Below are 14900 nucleotides of genomic sequence, written 5' to 3'. Positions count from 1 at the left end.
CCCCCCCCCCCTCCCTCCCCTCCATCCTTTCCTACCCTCTTCTCCTCTCTCAGCCTCTCCCTTCCTTTAGCAGCAAAAAGCTCTACTCATCTGTTTTCTGTGTATGAATTTCCAGCCATGCATTAGTCTCCCTGACATGTTCAAGCGATGCTTTATTTAGCTTGTCGGATTCTGCAAATAAACGCAATCTCTGAGTTTATGGAAAAATGGATAAAAATTAGATTGTAAGGTATTGATCTGGATTGTGAGTAGTCAGTGGGGGTGTTGTATATGTGTGTGTGTGTGTGGTGGGGATGAGGGGAGGGGGGCAGCTCTCATCTGTGTGGGGGGGAGAAATGAAGCCGTAATTCAGGGCTATTGAACCCCCTGCCACTGGCGGCATCGATCGCCAGGCAGCGCTTATGAGATCACACCTGAGCACTGGAGACTGCAGAGGGGAGGGAAAGAGCGGGGAGGGAGAGAGGGATGCAGGCAGGGAGAGGGGGGACGAAGGAGTAGAGAGTGAGAAAGAGACAGAAACAGAGGGTTGTGATATAATCAGCTCCTTACCCACTGTCTGAGGGCCTGTTAAGGTGTTAACATCAAGCCTCAGAGCCAATTACCTAACCCTGCAAGTACACTACCCACCCACTCACCACCACCACCACCCCACAGACACATACAGTGTTGTGATACAGGAGGAGAAGGAGACAGGGCTACTGGACACTTACTGTAGTTCCCCCTCCTCCTCTCTTGTGTTTCCAGGACGACTCCACCGCACTGACCTCTCAATTATCCCTCATCCCCTCGCCTACTCTTTGCGCCCCAAATATCCACCCCCTCTTTTATTCCGCCCCTAAAGCTCATACCTCCAGCACCCCTCCACCCCTTGCCTCCTCTCCTCCTTCTCCTACCCCCTCACCCCTTCATACACACTCCCCCTGCGGCTCTGTGGGTTATTATAGTGAAATATGAAGCCGTGTGGATTCTAGGCTTCATGAAATTTCCATGAGCATTGATCTGATCTGATGTGGGTGATTGCTAGGTGAATCCCTCCAGTCCAGGGCTGTTGCTCATCTATTCATTTATTTATGGCAGTTATGTTTTACTGGCTTTGATTTGCTCTTCTGGAGAGCGACAGCTAAGGATTATAAATATACCTGTATAGGAGAGTGTGCTTTGAATCCTGGAGTGTACCGGCACACCACTCCTCTTTCGAGGCAGGAGAGTTTTTTTTTCTTCTACCAGTACTAATTCCTATTGTGAAATGTGAGATACTGAGCATAGATATAAGAGCATAAAACACCAAGATAATCCCCAAAGAGACACAGCCAGGTAGTTAGTTGTGCGCATTGTCCCCCACATACTCCTCTTCTGGTTTATGGTCCTTGAAAACGAGCAGAGACAATATCACTTCCTCTCTCAATTACCAAAATTGTCTCTTTATTTGTAATAGGGGGTATCTTTGTATGTCTTGGGGTTTTTATGCTATTGTTCACTCGAGGCTCATTTGGCACATTGTGGAGAACTGATAAAAAATTCATCATAAAAACAAAAGCCTTTGAGACGAAAGAGAGGATGTTGTCAGAACAATCCCCTCCTCAGACTGCAGGCCTAATCCAGGGCAAATCCTCCTTTAGGCTTTAGAGAGATCAGAGAAAAGGGAAGTAATGTCAAATATTTGTCCTCGGAAATAATTCGTACTTTATTTGTTGCATGTGATCATCTCATTGTTTTGGCTTATTTTATCAGTGGACCAGCTGGCCTGTAATGTGTGTCATTCTTCAGAAGTTGAGCCTGCCTCTGGCATCTCTACTCCTACTTTTTTTCTCTCTGCACTGTCTTTGCTTCTAGCTATTCACCTTTCCTTTCTTTCACTCTTATGGATTACTGGAACGGTCCACTGGGAGAGCTGTCCAAATACGTTTGTGTTGCCAAAACAGAGCATCACAGATTCTTTCTCCTTTGCTCTCTTTTGGTTTGTGTGTCTGAGAGAGCGGCTCAGGAGGAGCCATGGTGAAGTCACTAGAGGTCCAGCAGGACAGCTTGTACTCATAGCCTCTAGGGGCCTTTTTCTGGGGGCCGCCTAGTCAGCCTGGCTGCTCAGATGTGAGGCGAGCAGGGCATCAGCCCTCAGGAAACGTCCAAGCTGCGACCCACAGGGGAAACAGACGGACGGCCCAGACACATACAGGCAATCCTCACGCATAATGGATCCTTCTCTTTCACTTTTTACACACATACAAGTACAAATACAGACATGTTCAAGCCACATACACAGCCACAAACTCTGTACAGACGCGTTTTATAGGATGTAGCCCAGAAAAGTAGTCAAGACTGTGCATTGACTCCCCAGGCAACCCACAAAGAGACACAAGGGGAGGAGGGTAAAAGACAGAAGAGAGAGAGTACATTAGGAATGAATTATGTGGAGAGAGCACTTATCCAACAACCCTCCTCTGAAGTGTTTGTACTATAAGCCTCAGATCTTCATTGTATTTATTCTAATGTTTAAATATTCATGGTAAATCTTCTCATATTCAATTACCGTAGCACGACCACAGCATGCCGAGAGAGTGCTTTCTCCCTGCTGCCTGGATGATCTGACTCTGTGTGTGTGTGTGTGTGTTGTGTGTGTGTGTGGTGTGTGTGTCGTGTGTGTGTTTGCCTGCTGTACATGTTGAGTGTTCACGACTATCTGGTGTGTGTGTGTGTGTCTGTGTGTGTATGTGTGTTTAAGCTTCGTCCCGAGCGATCAGAGCCTTTTGGAGTAGACGCGACCCAGGTCCATCCTGGCTAACTTGGACTCTCTCATACATAATTTTATGCTCGCATTGTATATACGCCCACACCGCGAGAGAAGACCACTCAACATCTATTATATGTAATGTATATATTCGCCCAACAACAACTATTCACATCTCCCTCGGCCTGGTATAATCCTGACAGTCTTTTTATTAACCACCAAAGTAGGCGACAGAGAGAGATTCATTACATCACAGGCAAACAAAGACACACACAAGACTTAATAGAGAACACCCACATTTTCAGTGTGTTTAGTTTAATGTTGAAATATTCATGTAAAAAAACGTGTTTAATTCAGTCATTTCTACTGTAGGAGAGAATCATTCGTTTTCTCCTTCTGTATCTCTCAGTTGCCGTTGAACAGTAGGTGTTTTCATTATTAAGAATCAAGCATTAATCTGTTTTTTTTTCTCTGTCTCTCTCTTTTCGTTTGTGCTTAGCGCTGAACGAGCCAACCATAGACTACGGTTTCCAGAGGTTACAGAAGGTCATCCCCAGACATCCCGGAGACCAAGAGAGATTACCCAAGGTACAGTGCCTCCACTCCTCTCATGTGTCTGTGCTCATGCTGGTTGCCACAAGCAATTATTTTATAGGGATTTGTCTTGGTAACACTGGTACAGAGAGGTATTGACAACTTCTAGAGTTTCATAGCATATATGGATAAACATGGCACAAGGGCAGTGTGACCTCACATACAGAGAAATGACTGTGTGCTGTAGACAGTAGGCTATACATGACACTATGAAGTGTGCACATAAACATTTTATCATATGTTCATGGTCATTTTCTGCTCAAACAAACACTTTATTTGCATAGCCAACGCACAAGCAACTCTATTCATCCTTCCACTGAGTATAAGGTCATTTAGACTGGCAAAGTGGGAGAGGAAAGGGAAAGATGGAGGGAGGAAAAGAGAGAGAGAGGGAGGAAAGGAGGTTGAGGGGAGAGAGGAAGAGAGAGGCAGAAGCAGGTTAGGTGATCCATCATAGCTGTCCAGTCTTACCTCCTGCTGGGTCAGTGGATCGAAGTCAACCCCGGGTGGACTTTATTACTTCCAGCACACACACACACATACACAAGCCGACACACACACACAGAAATGCACATACACACTTCTCTGTGCCTGTAACGTACTCACACATACACACACAGTGGTGGGAAGTCACCATGAGGCAGAGATGGAGGGCCCAGGTAGATGCAGAAGGAAGATAGAGAAATCACTTGTCCTCGCTGTGTGTCATGTCTAGTGGATACAAGACTTGTCCTGGTGAGTTCTGGTCTTTAGCCTATCAACCCCCTGTATCTCTCTAAATATCTTTGTATCCATCCATCTCTTTTCCTCTCCTCCTCTTCCTCCCTCACTCCGTGATGTCTCTTTCTCTTCTAAATGAACAGCGGTAGCTGGCAGGCCCAGTTGTTCATTTCAGCTCTATTGATTTGTGCCTTTATTGAGGTAATAACAGTTTGTTGACCACACTTCTCTCAACTGTTGGCCTCAATCATGAGAGAGAGGGGCAGAAGAGGGGCATACACTGGCAACTGATTGTGCTACAAATGTCCATTCATGGCTACCTTGGCAAAGCCTCTTTGTGGTCGTTCTTCAGTCAATTTCTAATCGAGATTAAATTGATTGGGAATATAATGTATTCCATTCCTTTTTCGAGGGGATTCTTAATGAACCCGCACACACACACATCGAGCAGGGAACAAGCAGGATATCTGCCAATGCCTGTTCTATCTCTGTATGTTGTGGTAATGATCCAGTGTCCAGCTGAAAACAGCCCCCATACTGCGCTGTGGCTAATAGTCATACAGTCAGAGTGAGGAGGGAGTGCTGGGCAGCTCAGGCACAGCCAGACTGCAGGGTGTTTAGCATAGGCTGTGGTGTAGCTGGGGGTCTGGGGCCAGCTAATGAGTGACCGCCCTGCCAGACGGGGCCAGGCTCTGCTCTGGATCAGGTTCCCCTTCCTGTTGACGTCTCTGTGGGCCTGACTTTACGGGAAGAGACCCTGCGCCCAGGAAATGGTCTCCCCTTACAGCAGCAGAGCTAGGGAGGCAGCACGGCGCTAACCACATTTATCTGTTTATCAGAACGACTCTGGAGCGCTGCCTAATCGCGTTTAGCTACTGGACAGATCCCTTTGCTAACGAGAGACTGATAGGTACAGACAGGGCACAGGACCACGAGAGAGTGATTAATAGAGAGAATGGGAGAGAAGGAGGAGCAGAGAGACAGAAGAAAGTAGTTTGGAGACACAGGTAAAGAGAGAGTGGAGATTAAAGATGGAGATGCACAGACAGACAGGAGTATAGGTCTGAAAGAGAAGGACCTGAAAGGCTATGAGACTCATTGCTGGTGCAGGGGGAGGCAAAAAAAATCATTTTCGATGAAGTGACTATGATTTCACGTGTCCTCCCTGCACACCGTTACACTCCAGCTGCTGATCTGTTTGTGTCCTAATGCCTCACACTTCCCTCATTTCCCCTCCTCCTCCCTCTCTTCCTCCTCGTCCTCCCCTCCCTCCCGTCATCCATCCATCTACCTATCTAGCAATCCCTGGGAGGCATTGGGAGTCGAGGAAAAGCAGAGAGAAGGAAGCGAGGAGCGGTGCATACATACTAAAGAACCACTTACCTTCCTAGGGCCTCTACGTCTCTCAATCACCTCGAACAGGCCTCCTCTCTGGTCTCCCCTCTTTCCACCCCCCCGCCCACCCCCACGCCTCCCTTGCCTCCCGCAGATACGTGCTAGTAGATGGAGGGTTCAACACAGGAGGGCAGCGCGTCCCATTATTGGTGAATTTACCACTCGGACAGCGCTCCTACAATCTTTATTGCTTTGCTGGCCCTCTCGTCCATTGTCCCCTGGGGGTTGCCCGCCCACGCCTCCACATGCTGCCGTGGGCTGTTGTTGCGGGTGCTCCTTGTATGTGTGTTTTTGTGTGTGTGTGTGTGTGTGTGTGTGTGTGTGTGTGATATGAGGTCTGATTGAAAGGCAGTGTGTCACGGAACAGAGAGCACACATGCTCCAGGGCTTGTTCACAGCGAGGGATACACTCAGGAGGGTATAGCGCACAGCGTGTGTATGCACGAGTGGAGGAGAAGGAGGGAGAGAAAGAAACGAGGGGAAGGTTGGAGGGGAGGGGGCTGCAATTTTCTGGTTGTCGCGCCTCCAGCATATATCCTGGCCCCGGCACATTAACTTTTAAAAAGGGTTTCGTAGGGCTGTAGGTGTCTACATCAGACACACACATATAACGACTGCCTGGAGTCACACACTCATACACTCAGGGAGGGAAAAGAATAGAGACAGAGAGGAGAGAAAGGAGGGTAAGCAGTAGAAAATGAGCGTGGCGAAACGGCAACACTATGAAAGGATAAACGTTTGATGTGGGAAATTCCACTCGGCAGTTTTCACCTGAGCGATGATGTTCTACATTTATCACACAAAGTGGATGCAGGGCTATTCACTTGGATCATTACCAGGGTTAATACGGGGCAGGAGACGGGTGTGTCCCAGCTGACTCTGGGAGTTGTATAGCCGTCAACCTGATGATATGTTGTGTTAAATGAGATTGATGTTTGATCATGTGCGGTAGATTCATGATCCGGCGGTGACAGTAGGGAGGAGAAGACGTAGAAGATGGTTGACTGATAAAGAGATATAGGCTCATGTTTTATTCACAGATAACAGTATCTTACCTCTGCTCTCCCAAACTGCCCAGCTAGTAACAAAGTGCTGGGACAGGCCCATTTCTCTTCCTCTCCCTTCCTCTGTCTGCCTCCTTCCTCTCTTGCACTCTCTGTTCTGCATTCACAGCATAATGTAAGACGTGAAATGTAATAAAAGTGACTGAACTCTTTGAGCCGTCACACTCATGATCAATCCCTTTCCTCTTTTTGCGCTTGATTGTAGGAGGTGATTTTAAAGAGAGCCGCAGACCTAGTAGAGGCTTTGTACGGGATGCCTCACAATAACCAGGTAAACACTCACACAATAAGCATGTACACAAACATCAATATCTTTTCTTAGATTAAATTATGTTTGTGGTTCGGACCACTGGCAACATCAAAGGCGGCGTCTCCGCTGGCCCAGCAGCACCCTGCTGCGTTCAGGCAAGATCCGGGATCCACAAACACACGTGTGGGAATAAGTGCTTTTATCAGCTCATATGTTGAGGACAAAAGGAGGAGAAGTACAATGGAAACTAAATGTAGAGGGAGGAGAGGAGAATTGGAAGAGTACAGAAGCGGACGAGGAGGAGGAGGAGGAGGAGAAGTGGGATTGAGACTGGACTCTGAAGGAGGATAAGAGAATTGAAACATGAAGCAGGGAGGAAGAGAGGAAGAGGCAGGCTAAAGATTTGATGAGTCTGTTAATGAGGCTTTCCTCCATTTACTGGAACCAATCCCACCACTCCCAGTGACCACTGATAAAAACCACTCAGCCTACTAGGTTTACATGCTCAATATCGCAAGTGACGATCTAGCATAGACCATAAAGCCTGCATCAAGGGCATATTTACTCTTCTTCCCTTCTCTCTTCTCTTGTGCCTCTGTTGCTGACCACAGCTCTTTTTTTCCTTCCTCATTGTCAGGAGATGATTCTGAAACGAGCAGCAGATATCGCAGAGGCCCTCTACACAACAGTGCCACGAGGGCACAACCAGCTAGCCAGTCTTGGCAGTGGCTCCGTCCATGCTGGCATGATGTCCGTAAACTCCTTCACTGGGTCAGAGGTGGCGCAAACAGCCAATCAGGGTGAGCAAACTCAACAGGAAACAATTAGAGTCTATAATCATGGGAAATGTGGTGGAATTTGTTCTCTGTTTTTTTCTTTTTGGAAAAAAAAGCATGGATAGTAAAGATGAGTAGTGCAATAGGGGACATTTTATTTTTCACGTGGGAAATTCAGAGAGGGTGATTTAAGAGCATGTTACAAATAAGGAGGATTCTGAAAAAGGAGGACAGGAGGAGGAGGGGAAGCGGCAGTGAGAAACAGGGAAAACTTGAGGCGAGGAATGAAAGAAGGTGAGAGAGTGAAGAATGGAGAAAAAGAGAGCCATGGATGGAGTACGATGGAGAAATATGAGTGGGTCCTAGGGGTGTGTATATTAGACTGGGGTCGGCCCCTGTCTGACAGAGAGAGATGTGGGTGCAGTCAGTGGTGATTCATCACATGTATCAGGGGAAGGAGAGGAGAGTGAATGGACCAGTCTCTGGATATGTCTCAATACTTCAGATGAGCTTCCTTGCATCTTTCCCTGTCCTTCATCTTCATCTGGAAACATGTTCAGATGTGCGGAAAACACCAGATATCAGCTGTGTGACTTCTGGAGTACAGTTTCCAACTCATAACAGATAAGCATGGGAAATTAGTGGTAAATAATTATGAAGAAGGGTGCTATTAAGTGTAGCCCTTGTTTAACAAGAGAGCAGTAATTCCTGATGTTCAATTCAAGCTGGGTTTTTTTTCCTCCAGTGTCAGAGCGTTGGACCTGAGATGTATATTTATAGTCTTGTTTCTATCTTGTCCTCTTTCTGTTCGCTACCCCTGTAAAGCATAAAGGAGAAAAAGGTCCTGTCAGAAATACCGGCTTCATTCTTTATAAATTACAGGAGAGCTGCAGAGTCCTTTTAGTGTTAATTGCCTTATCAATATATCTAATTTTGGAGTGGAGCCAGTAAGGTTAAAGGCCTCTTGTTTCAGTGGTTGGATTGCAGCTAGTTCTCTCTCATATCATTCTTCCTCCACTCTGTTCATTGCTTTCTCCCTCTGCCATATGCTGTCTAAGATTTTTTGAAAATTTCTTTTGGCTTTTATTGCTATGTCCATTAGCCATGTAGGGAAAAGAGTATTTGGCAGCATTGCATGTAGGCTTTCTCGTTTGGTTTTGTCTGCCATCTGCTACACCCCTAACACATATTCTCTCTCCGTCTCCCTCTCTTTCCCTGTCCATAGGTTTCAATAGGAATACAAGCAGTGTGTCCCCTCATGGTTATGTCCCCAGCTCCACTCCCCAGCAGAGTAGCTACAGCTCTGTCTCCACTAGCATGAATGGCTACGCTAACTCTGGCATGGCAACCTTGGGCACCTCTCCCAACTTCCTCAATGGATCTGCAGGCAACTCGCCCTATGCTAGTGAGTAAATGCAACACACCCTAGATCTGAAACCGAGAGGGGATGACAAAATCGAGGCACACAAAGAGAAAATATTGATTCAGAGCCTTTTGAACATTAAAGATTAAGTGTTTGACTGGAACTGAGAACTGGAGGTGGAAATGTGTGACAAAGTCATGCAGTTCAGCTGGCTCATCTGTTTCTTTAAGAACAGAGTAAAACGCAAATCCCCACTTTATTGGCCATGGGAGCAGATCCCCTAGCACCCCCCCCTCGACACACACACACACACCCCACCACCTCTGCTCACACACACACACACACACACACACATTCACCCTCTACATTAAAGACCCTTGATTAAATCAATAAACTAATTGCTAGAGAAGCAATTCCATTTCAGCGCTTTGATTCCTGGGTGTTAACAAGTATTTTAACAGGCTCATCGGCCCCACACAGACACTTTCAATCAATGGCCCCTCGGCCTGCCTTTGTAGGTCCAATTTTCATTAATTGATTAGTTAGGCCCCTTCATAAATGGATTATGACTTTATTGCGAGGATTTGTCAGGAAGAGCCATAAAAGCTAAGTGTTGGATAATAACAACAATAAAGGCAGAAGCAGATATCAGAGGGCAGGTGAAATACGACTTGGTTGATTGTAAAATCACTGAGGGGGAAAATGCTCTTAGTATATTAGCAGACAAAAGACAAACCCAAGAAAAGTGGATGGATGGGATGATGTCAGAGGGAGACAGGATTTGGGTTGTGAAAATAACCTTCTTGTCATTTTTGTCTCACGATTGTGATTTAGTAGAGTTCAACTTTTAGGTCAAACCGTCTTCACAATGCTGATCTTAACCTACTGGGAATGGATAGCCGGGTAATTCAAAATAAGGGAAGATATCACAGCTCATTAGTTAAGTCAGCATTAAGTTTTATTAAACCTCTGGGAGTATAAACTTCTCCACAAGAAAGACACGGTTTACAGACAGTTTACAGACACAGGAGTCAATGGTCTTAAGACAAAACTGATTTTTGACACACTTGTATAACTGTATCAATGCTGTTCATTGAAATCTGTTGCATGATTATCTGTAAAAAAGGTGACCTGGTAGCAAGTTGTTTGTAAGTAAAAAATTACGGTTACAGCACTCAAGTTAGCGAGGAGTTGTTTATCAAGCCTTTGCACCCCTTGAGCAACAGGATGAATCATCAAAACAGACTGATCAGAGGGGGGAAAAAATGCTTTGGGCTGTTTTCGGTGCAAGTTTTCAAACTAAACACATTTTTGTCTTAGCTATGGAATATCTAATTGCCAGGTCATTGCTTAACAATAAAAGGTTGCAAATAAAAAAGTCTGAGCCAGCTGATCTGAGTCCAAAATATTATTCCTCCTACCATCATCCATTGACCAGTCCCTTTCTGTTCGTCCCGTCTGCCCGTCCTCTGCCCTCGGCCCTCTCTCTAACCTTGTGTTGTCCCCTTTCCGTCTTCATTTGTCCTCCCCATCATTCTTCCCTGACGTGCTCCCTATGACCCCCCTTAACCTCCCTTTCCTACCCGTCTCTCTTCTCTCAGTCGTCCCATCAAGCCCCACCATGGCCTCGTCGACCAGCCTGCCCTCCAACTGCAGCAGCTCTTCTGGCATCTTCTCCTTTTCTCCAGCCAACATGGTGTCCGCTGCCGTCAAACAGAAGAGCGCTTTTGCCCCAGTCGTGCGACCCCAGAACTCCCCTCCGCCCACATGTACCAGCGCTAATGTTAACAGCCTGCAAGGTACGTTTCTAAACAGGAAGCATTTATCTACATATGATTCAGAGCCACTGTTTATATGTGTGTTTATACAATAAGTACTTTCAAAATAACTGTCTATACCGCTTCATAAAGCTTTAATCCTGCTCTTCATCACCTCCTTATGATAACAATTTCTCACTTTTACTCCCAATTCTTCCTCCAATTTTCCTTTTCTTCCTCCTCCTCACTCCCTGTTTTTCCTTTCTTTACCCTCCTTGAACCCCTCCACTCTCCTTCCTCGCTATAGATCAGTCTTTTGTGGACTCTAGCAAGTACTCATCAGCCAACGCTCTGCAGGGCCTGGCCTTCTCCTGAAGTATGTTATCCCTCGCTTTCATTTTCTTTCTTTCTTTCTTTCCTTTTTCTTTCTTTCTTTCCAAGCCACACTATCCCACACCGCTCATTTGCACAACCAACTCATCCTGCCCTATCCTTCCTACTCTTTTCTGTTTTTATTTGTCACTCTTAACTTGACTCGTTAGAGGGGCAGTGTGCCACACCATATGTGTTCCATTTCCTGTTTTCACTTCCTTCTTCCTGCCTGTGCTCCAGTGGGTGTCTCTGTAGGGAGGTGGTTGTGGCAGTGGGGTGTTTTATGCCACCACGGGTCATTCTGTTCTCCCATTTCCATCAAATGCAGCGCAGGGTCTGTTCGTCTAGGCAGGATGTTGTATGGTGTTGAGATCCTGAGAGAGAAATGATGGATGGGAATCTTTATCAGAGCCCCAAGCTAAGCACTTCCTCACTTCCTCTGTCAGCGTTGATGAGCGCTGACCATGGTGACCCAAAGGCCATTGGCCACTGTGCGCTGATCACACTGACACACATGCACACCCACACACACACACAGCCAGAGACACTTAGGAAATAACCAGGGAATTAGTGGATTGAAGAGAGAGGGGAATCAATGGGGAGCCAATATGTTATATGAAAAATTCCTCTCTGTGATGGCTTCTGTGTAAAAAAAGGGGGGGTAAGGGAAAGGGGTGAGGGGGAGGTGGAAATGAGGAGGTGAAGGAGCTGGAGGAAGGCAGAACGTGATATAAGAAGGTAAAAATGTGAATAAAGCTCCCTATGAAAGGCTCATGGATTCCATTTCCATGTTCAAGTGCTGAGCGTAATTTCATCACCTCTGTCATCCCACGTCACTGCGTCTTTCTCTCATGTTTGAATTATGCTCCATGATGCACAATGGGCTTACACAATGTAACTGCTAACAATTAACAGTGGCAGCTCTTGCATGAAGCTATTCAGAAAGCCTGCGAAAAGTTGAATGATGTTGTCGGCGTGCGCCAAGTTAGCGGCGCAGCGCAGAAAAATGTTTTGATTTCGGGGCCTCGGAATGAAGAGATAATGAGGGAGAGTCGTCTTTGTTCGCCAGATGCTGGAGCACATTTCTGTTATGTGACTGTTGTGATGACAGATGAAACCCAGCAATCACATGATTGACCTCTCTCTCTCTCTCTCTCTCTCTTTCTCTCTCCCTCTTTCTTTCTTTACCCCCCCCCCCTCCACTATCTTCCTCCCCCTCTTTTCCCACAAAGCAGCGATTCCCGGGATGATCGTTCCACCCATGTAGAGGATCTGGGATAGCTGGAGATTTGGGAATGTTGAGAGGAAAAGACACAGTAGCAGAGTCTGGCGAGTCTCTGTTATGCTCTGGAGCTGAACTGAAGGAAGTCAAGATAAGACGCAGGACTCTGTTAAACTCAGGCCTTTCCATTGGGATTTCATCTGAAGGGATAGGGGAGGAGAAAAAAGGGACAATACGAACCTTTGTGATGTTATTTCCCTCTTGGTTGAATTAGTGTAGCTTCTCTGACACCGCGTTGGATGGAGTGTATAGAGACTGATAGTTTACCCACAGTGTGACACTGACCTCATAAAAAGAGCATTTATTTATCTTTGTGTTTATGCCTGTAAGGTTTGGGTTTGATTACTGGAGGCCCCACGCCGTCTTGCAATCCATAACTCGTACAAACAACAGTGAAGTGTTGGTTTGGCCATGAAGTTTACGTAACCTCTGTCACAATAGAAGATGCTTTCCTTAGCTCAGCCTGCTTTGCTAAAACCACATAACAACACACTGGCCAAATGGAACTAAGGTCATCGACACAAAAAAACAAAGAAATACAGAAAAGAACAAAATCAACCTTCAATTTTGCTGCTAATGTCCCATAAATCTAAAAGTGGTATAACAAAATCGGCCTCTGCTAATTCAACATCAGAAAACATGCCTTTCTTTTTTTTCTGTTTGGTTTGTTTGTTTGAATTTTAATAAAACTGTGAGGATTGAGCTGTTTGCAATATGCTTTTCTGCTTGTCATGTGAAGAAAAGGTGGTAATTTAGCCAAAATTGACATTTTGTCGGAGATTTTAGAGAAGACTTGAAAAGCCAGAGGATGTGTGCGTCCAGCCAGCACTGTACTGAAGGAGTCTAGCAAATATCTAATTAGAATAAATGCGTGATATATGTGATATATTTTTGTATATAAAAAAATGTTGAATTTTTCATTTGACATTTCTTTTCTTTTTGCGATAGCTATAGTTTGAAATGTAAACATTAAATGTCTTAAGGCAGCTTCTCAGTACAGAAGATAGATTTACTGTGTGTTGTCAATATCTCATCTGCTAAACATGAGAAACATGGATTTGGATACAAAAAGGGGATTCCTGTAAAATATCCTATAAATAATGTATTTATCCCTTGTATTTGTACATTGCCTCTCACTTTCGTTTAGTTGTGTTGTGTAAGTTTAATACAGTAAGTGAACATATTTCACAGTGTTTTGTTTCATTATTTACTGTTGTCTCTCACTATTTAAATGTGACTTTTTTATCTTTTTTGTTTTGTATGTTGATTGTTTTGCATTGGTATACCATGCTTTCATTTGTTGATTCAAAAACATGCCATTGTCTATTTTTGTATTATTTGTAAGTTAATAAAAAAATTCAGTTTTTTTCCTTATGAAAATGTTTATTGTATGGCAAAAAAGTAGCATCTTATTCAGAGTATTTGGTTGAAGTAGATTTTTTAAGAATATATACACACATTAATATATACTGTAAATCTATATCTTTTTGTTTGAACTCTTTGAGGCTTTCAGATTGATACTGTTCTTGAACTGATAATATGCATGGGTTCTTCTCTTGAGTGACACTTTCTTTTTTTTGTGTGTGGAAACCAAGAGAACTAAGAAATTGCTCTGTGTTTTTCTTTCTTTTAGTTTCTCTTTTCTCCCCTCTGTTCTTTCTTTTCCTATGTTATTTATGCCTGCTTACATACTGTATCTATATACTCTTTCTTTTTTTCTGTCACTGTAATCTTTACCAGCAGTCTAGATGCCTTAACAATGCAAACCCATTCTTCATTCAATCACGTGTACAGTTTTCTACCCTCACCACAATTGTCTATTGCCACAGAGGAATTCATGGGAACTTGGGGACAAAGCACAAACCCACTCTGTTTGGTGGTGAAGCCAGACTAGAATACAAAGAGCCATAATTCAACAATCACACACACCCCGATGTACTATAATACTACAGCAATGGCACGCTTTGAAGGACAGTCGGCGCTGAGAGGCCTCAGCTGTGCTCATTGCACTTTAGTGTTCACAGAAACACTTGTCTTTTTTTTGTAGCGAATATGTAGCTCTTTTTTTCCGATTAATTAAATAATTTCAACCGCATGATGGTAATATTTCTCATTAACCACAGGATCACAACAGTATGACAACATAGAGCTGTGTTAATTGTAGTACAAAGGGGCGCACAGTGAAGACAAGCACTGTCACAGCACAATTTTAATCTCACACATGGAGTCGTAGGTCTGACTCCAGTATCTGACAGTCGATCCCCCAGTCCTTCTCTCCCTGTATTAGCCTTTGGACAATACAGCTTCATTACAAGCTAAACAGAACAAGAACAAGTGAGGAAGCATGAAAGGGAGCTCCTTGGCCCCTCAGCCATTTCTGTAGTCTTTTCTTTGTGTCTGCCGTGTGTCTTCAAGCTGTTGCTGGACAGAGAATAGGGCTTTTCTCTCTGCTTTTCTTTTCTAGAGCCTGGTTTTGTTAAGTGGGTAGAAAGGACCGTTTTAACAGAGGCGCCTGCTGACAGACGAGTGTTTTTCAGGCACTTGTGTGCCTGTGCTGGTTGGGCCGGGGCGGGAGGGGCCGCACCATATCTGTTTCAAATGA

General features: G+C 44.9%; 1 protein-coding gene across 3 annotated transcripts in view; it reads left to right on the top strand.

Moving 5' to 3' along the window:
* Positions 1-13667, top strand: part of ebf1a (EBF transcription factor 1a) — a 52165-nt gene extending 38498 nt beyond the window's left edge. Inside the window, exons 11-17 of one of the 3 annotated variants that reach the window (XM_035669543.1) lie at positions 3225-3313; positions 6704-6769; positions 7386-7548; positions 8750-8929; positions 10489-10686; positions 10952-11020; positions 12252-13667. In XM_035669543.1, the coding sequence (XP_035525436.1) occupies positions 3225-3313; positions 6704-6769; positions 7386-7548; positions 8750-8929; positions 10489-10686; positions 10952-11019 (764 nt within the window). In that variant the 3' untranslated portion in view covers position 11020; positions 12252-13667. Of the gene's footprint in view, positions 1-3224; positions 3314-6703; positions 6770-7385; positions 7549-8749; positions 8930-10488; positions 10687-10951; positions 11021-12248 lie in introns of all 3 variants that reach the window. The other 2 variants (XM_035669544.1, XM_035669545.1) reach the window with 2 other exon arrangements.
* Positions 13668-14900: the final 1233 nt, after the last annotated feature.

The sequence above is a fragment of the Morone saxatilis genome, unplaced genomic scaffold (genome assembly GCF_004916995.1).
Source record: "Morone saxatilis isolate NCDOM2014 unplaced genomic scaffold, NCSU_SB_2.0 Contig22, whole genome shotgun sequence".
NCBI lineage: Eukaryota > Metazoa > Chordata > Actinopteri > Moronidae > Morone > Morone saxatilis.
Note: the sequence above shows the minus strand (reverse complement) of the source record. Positions and strands in the feature narration are given on the sequence as shown.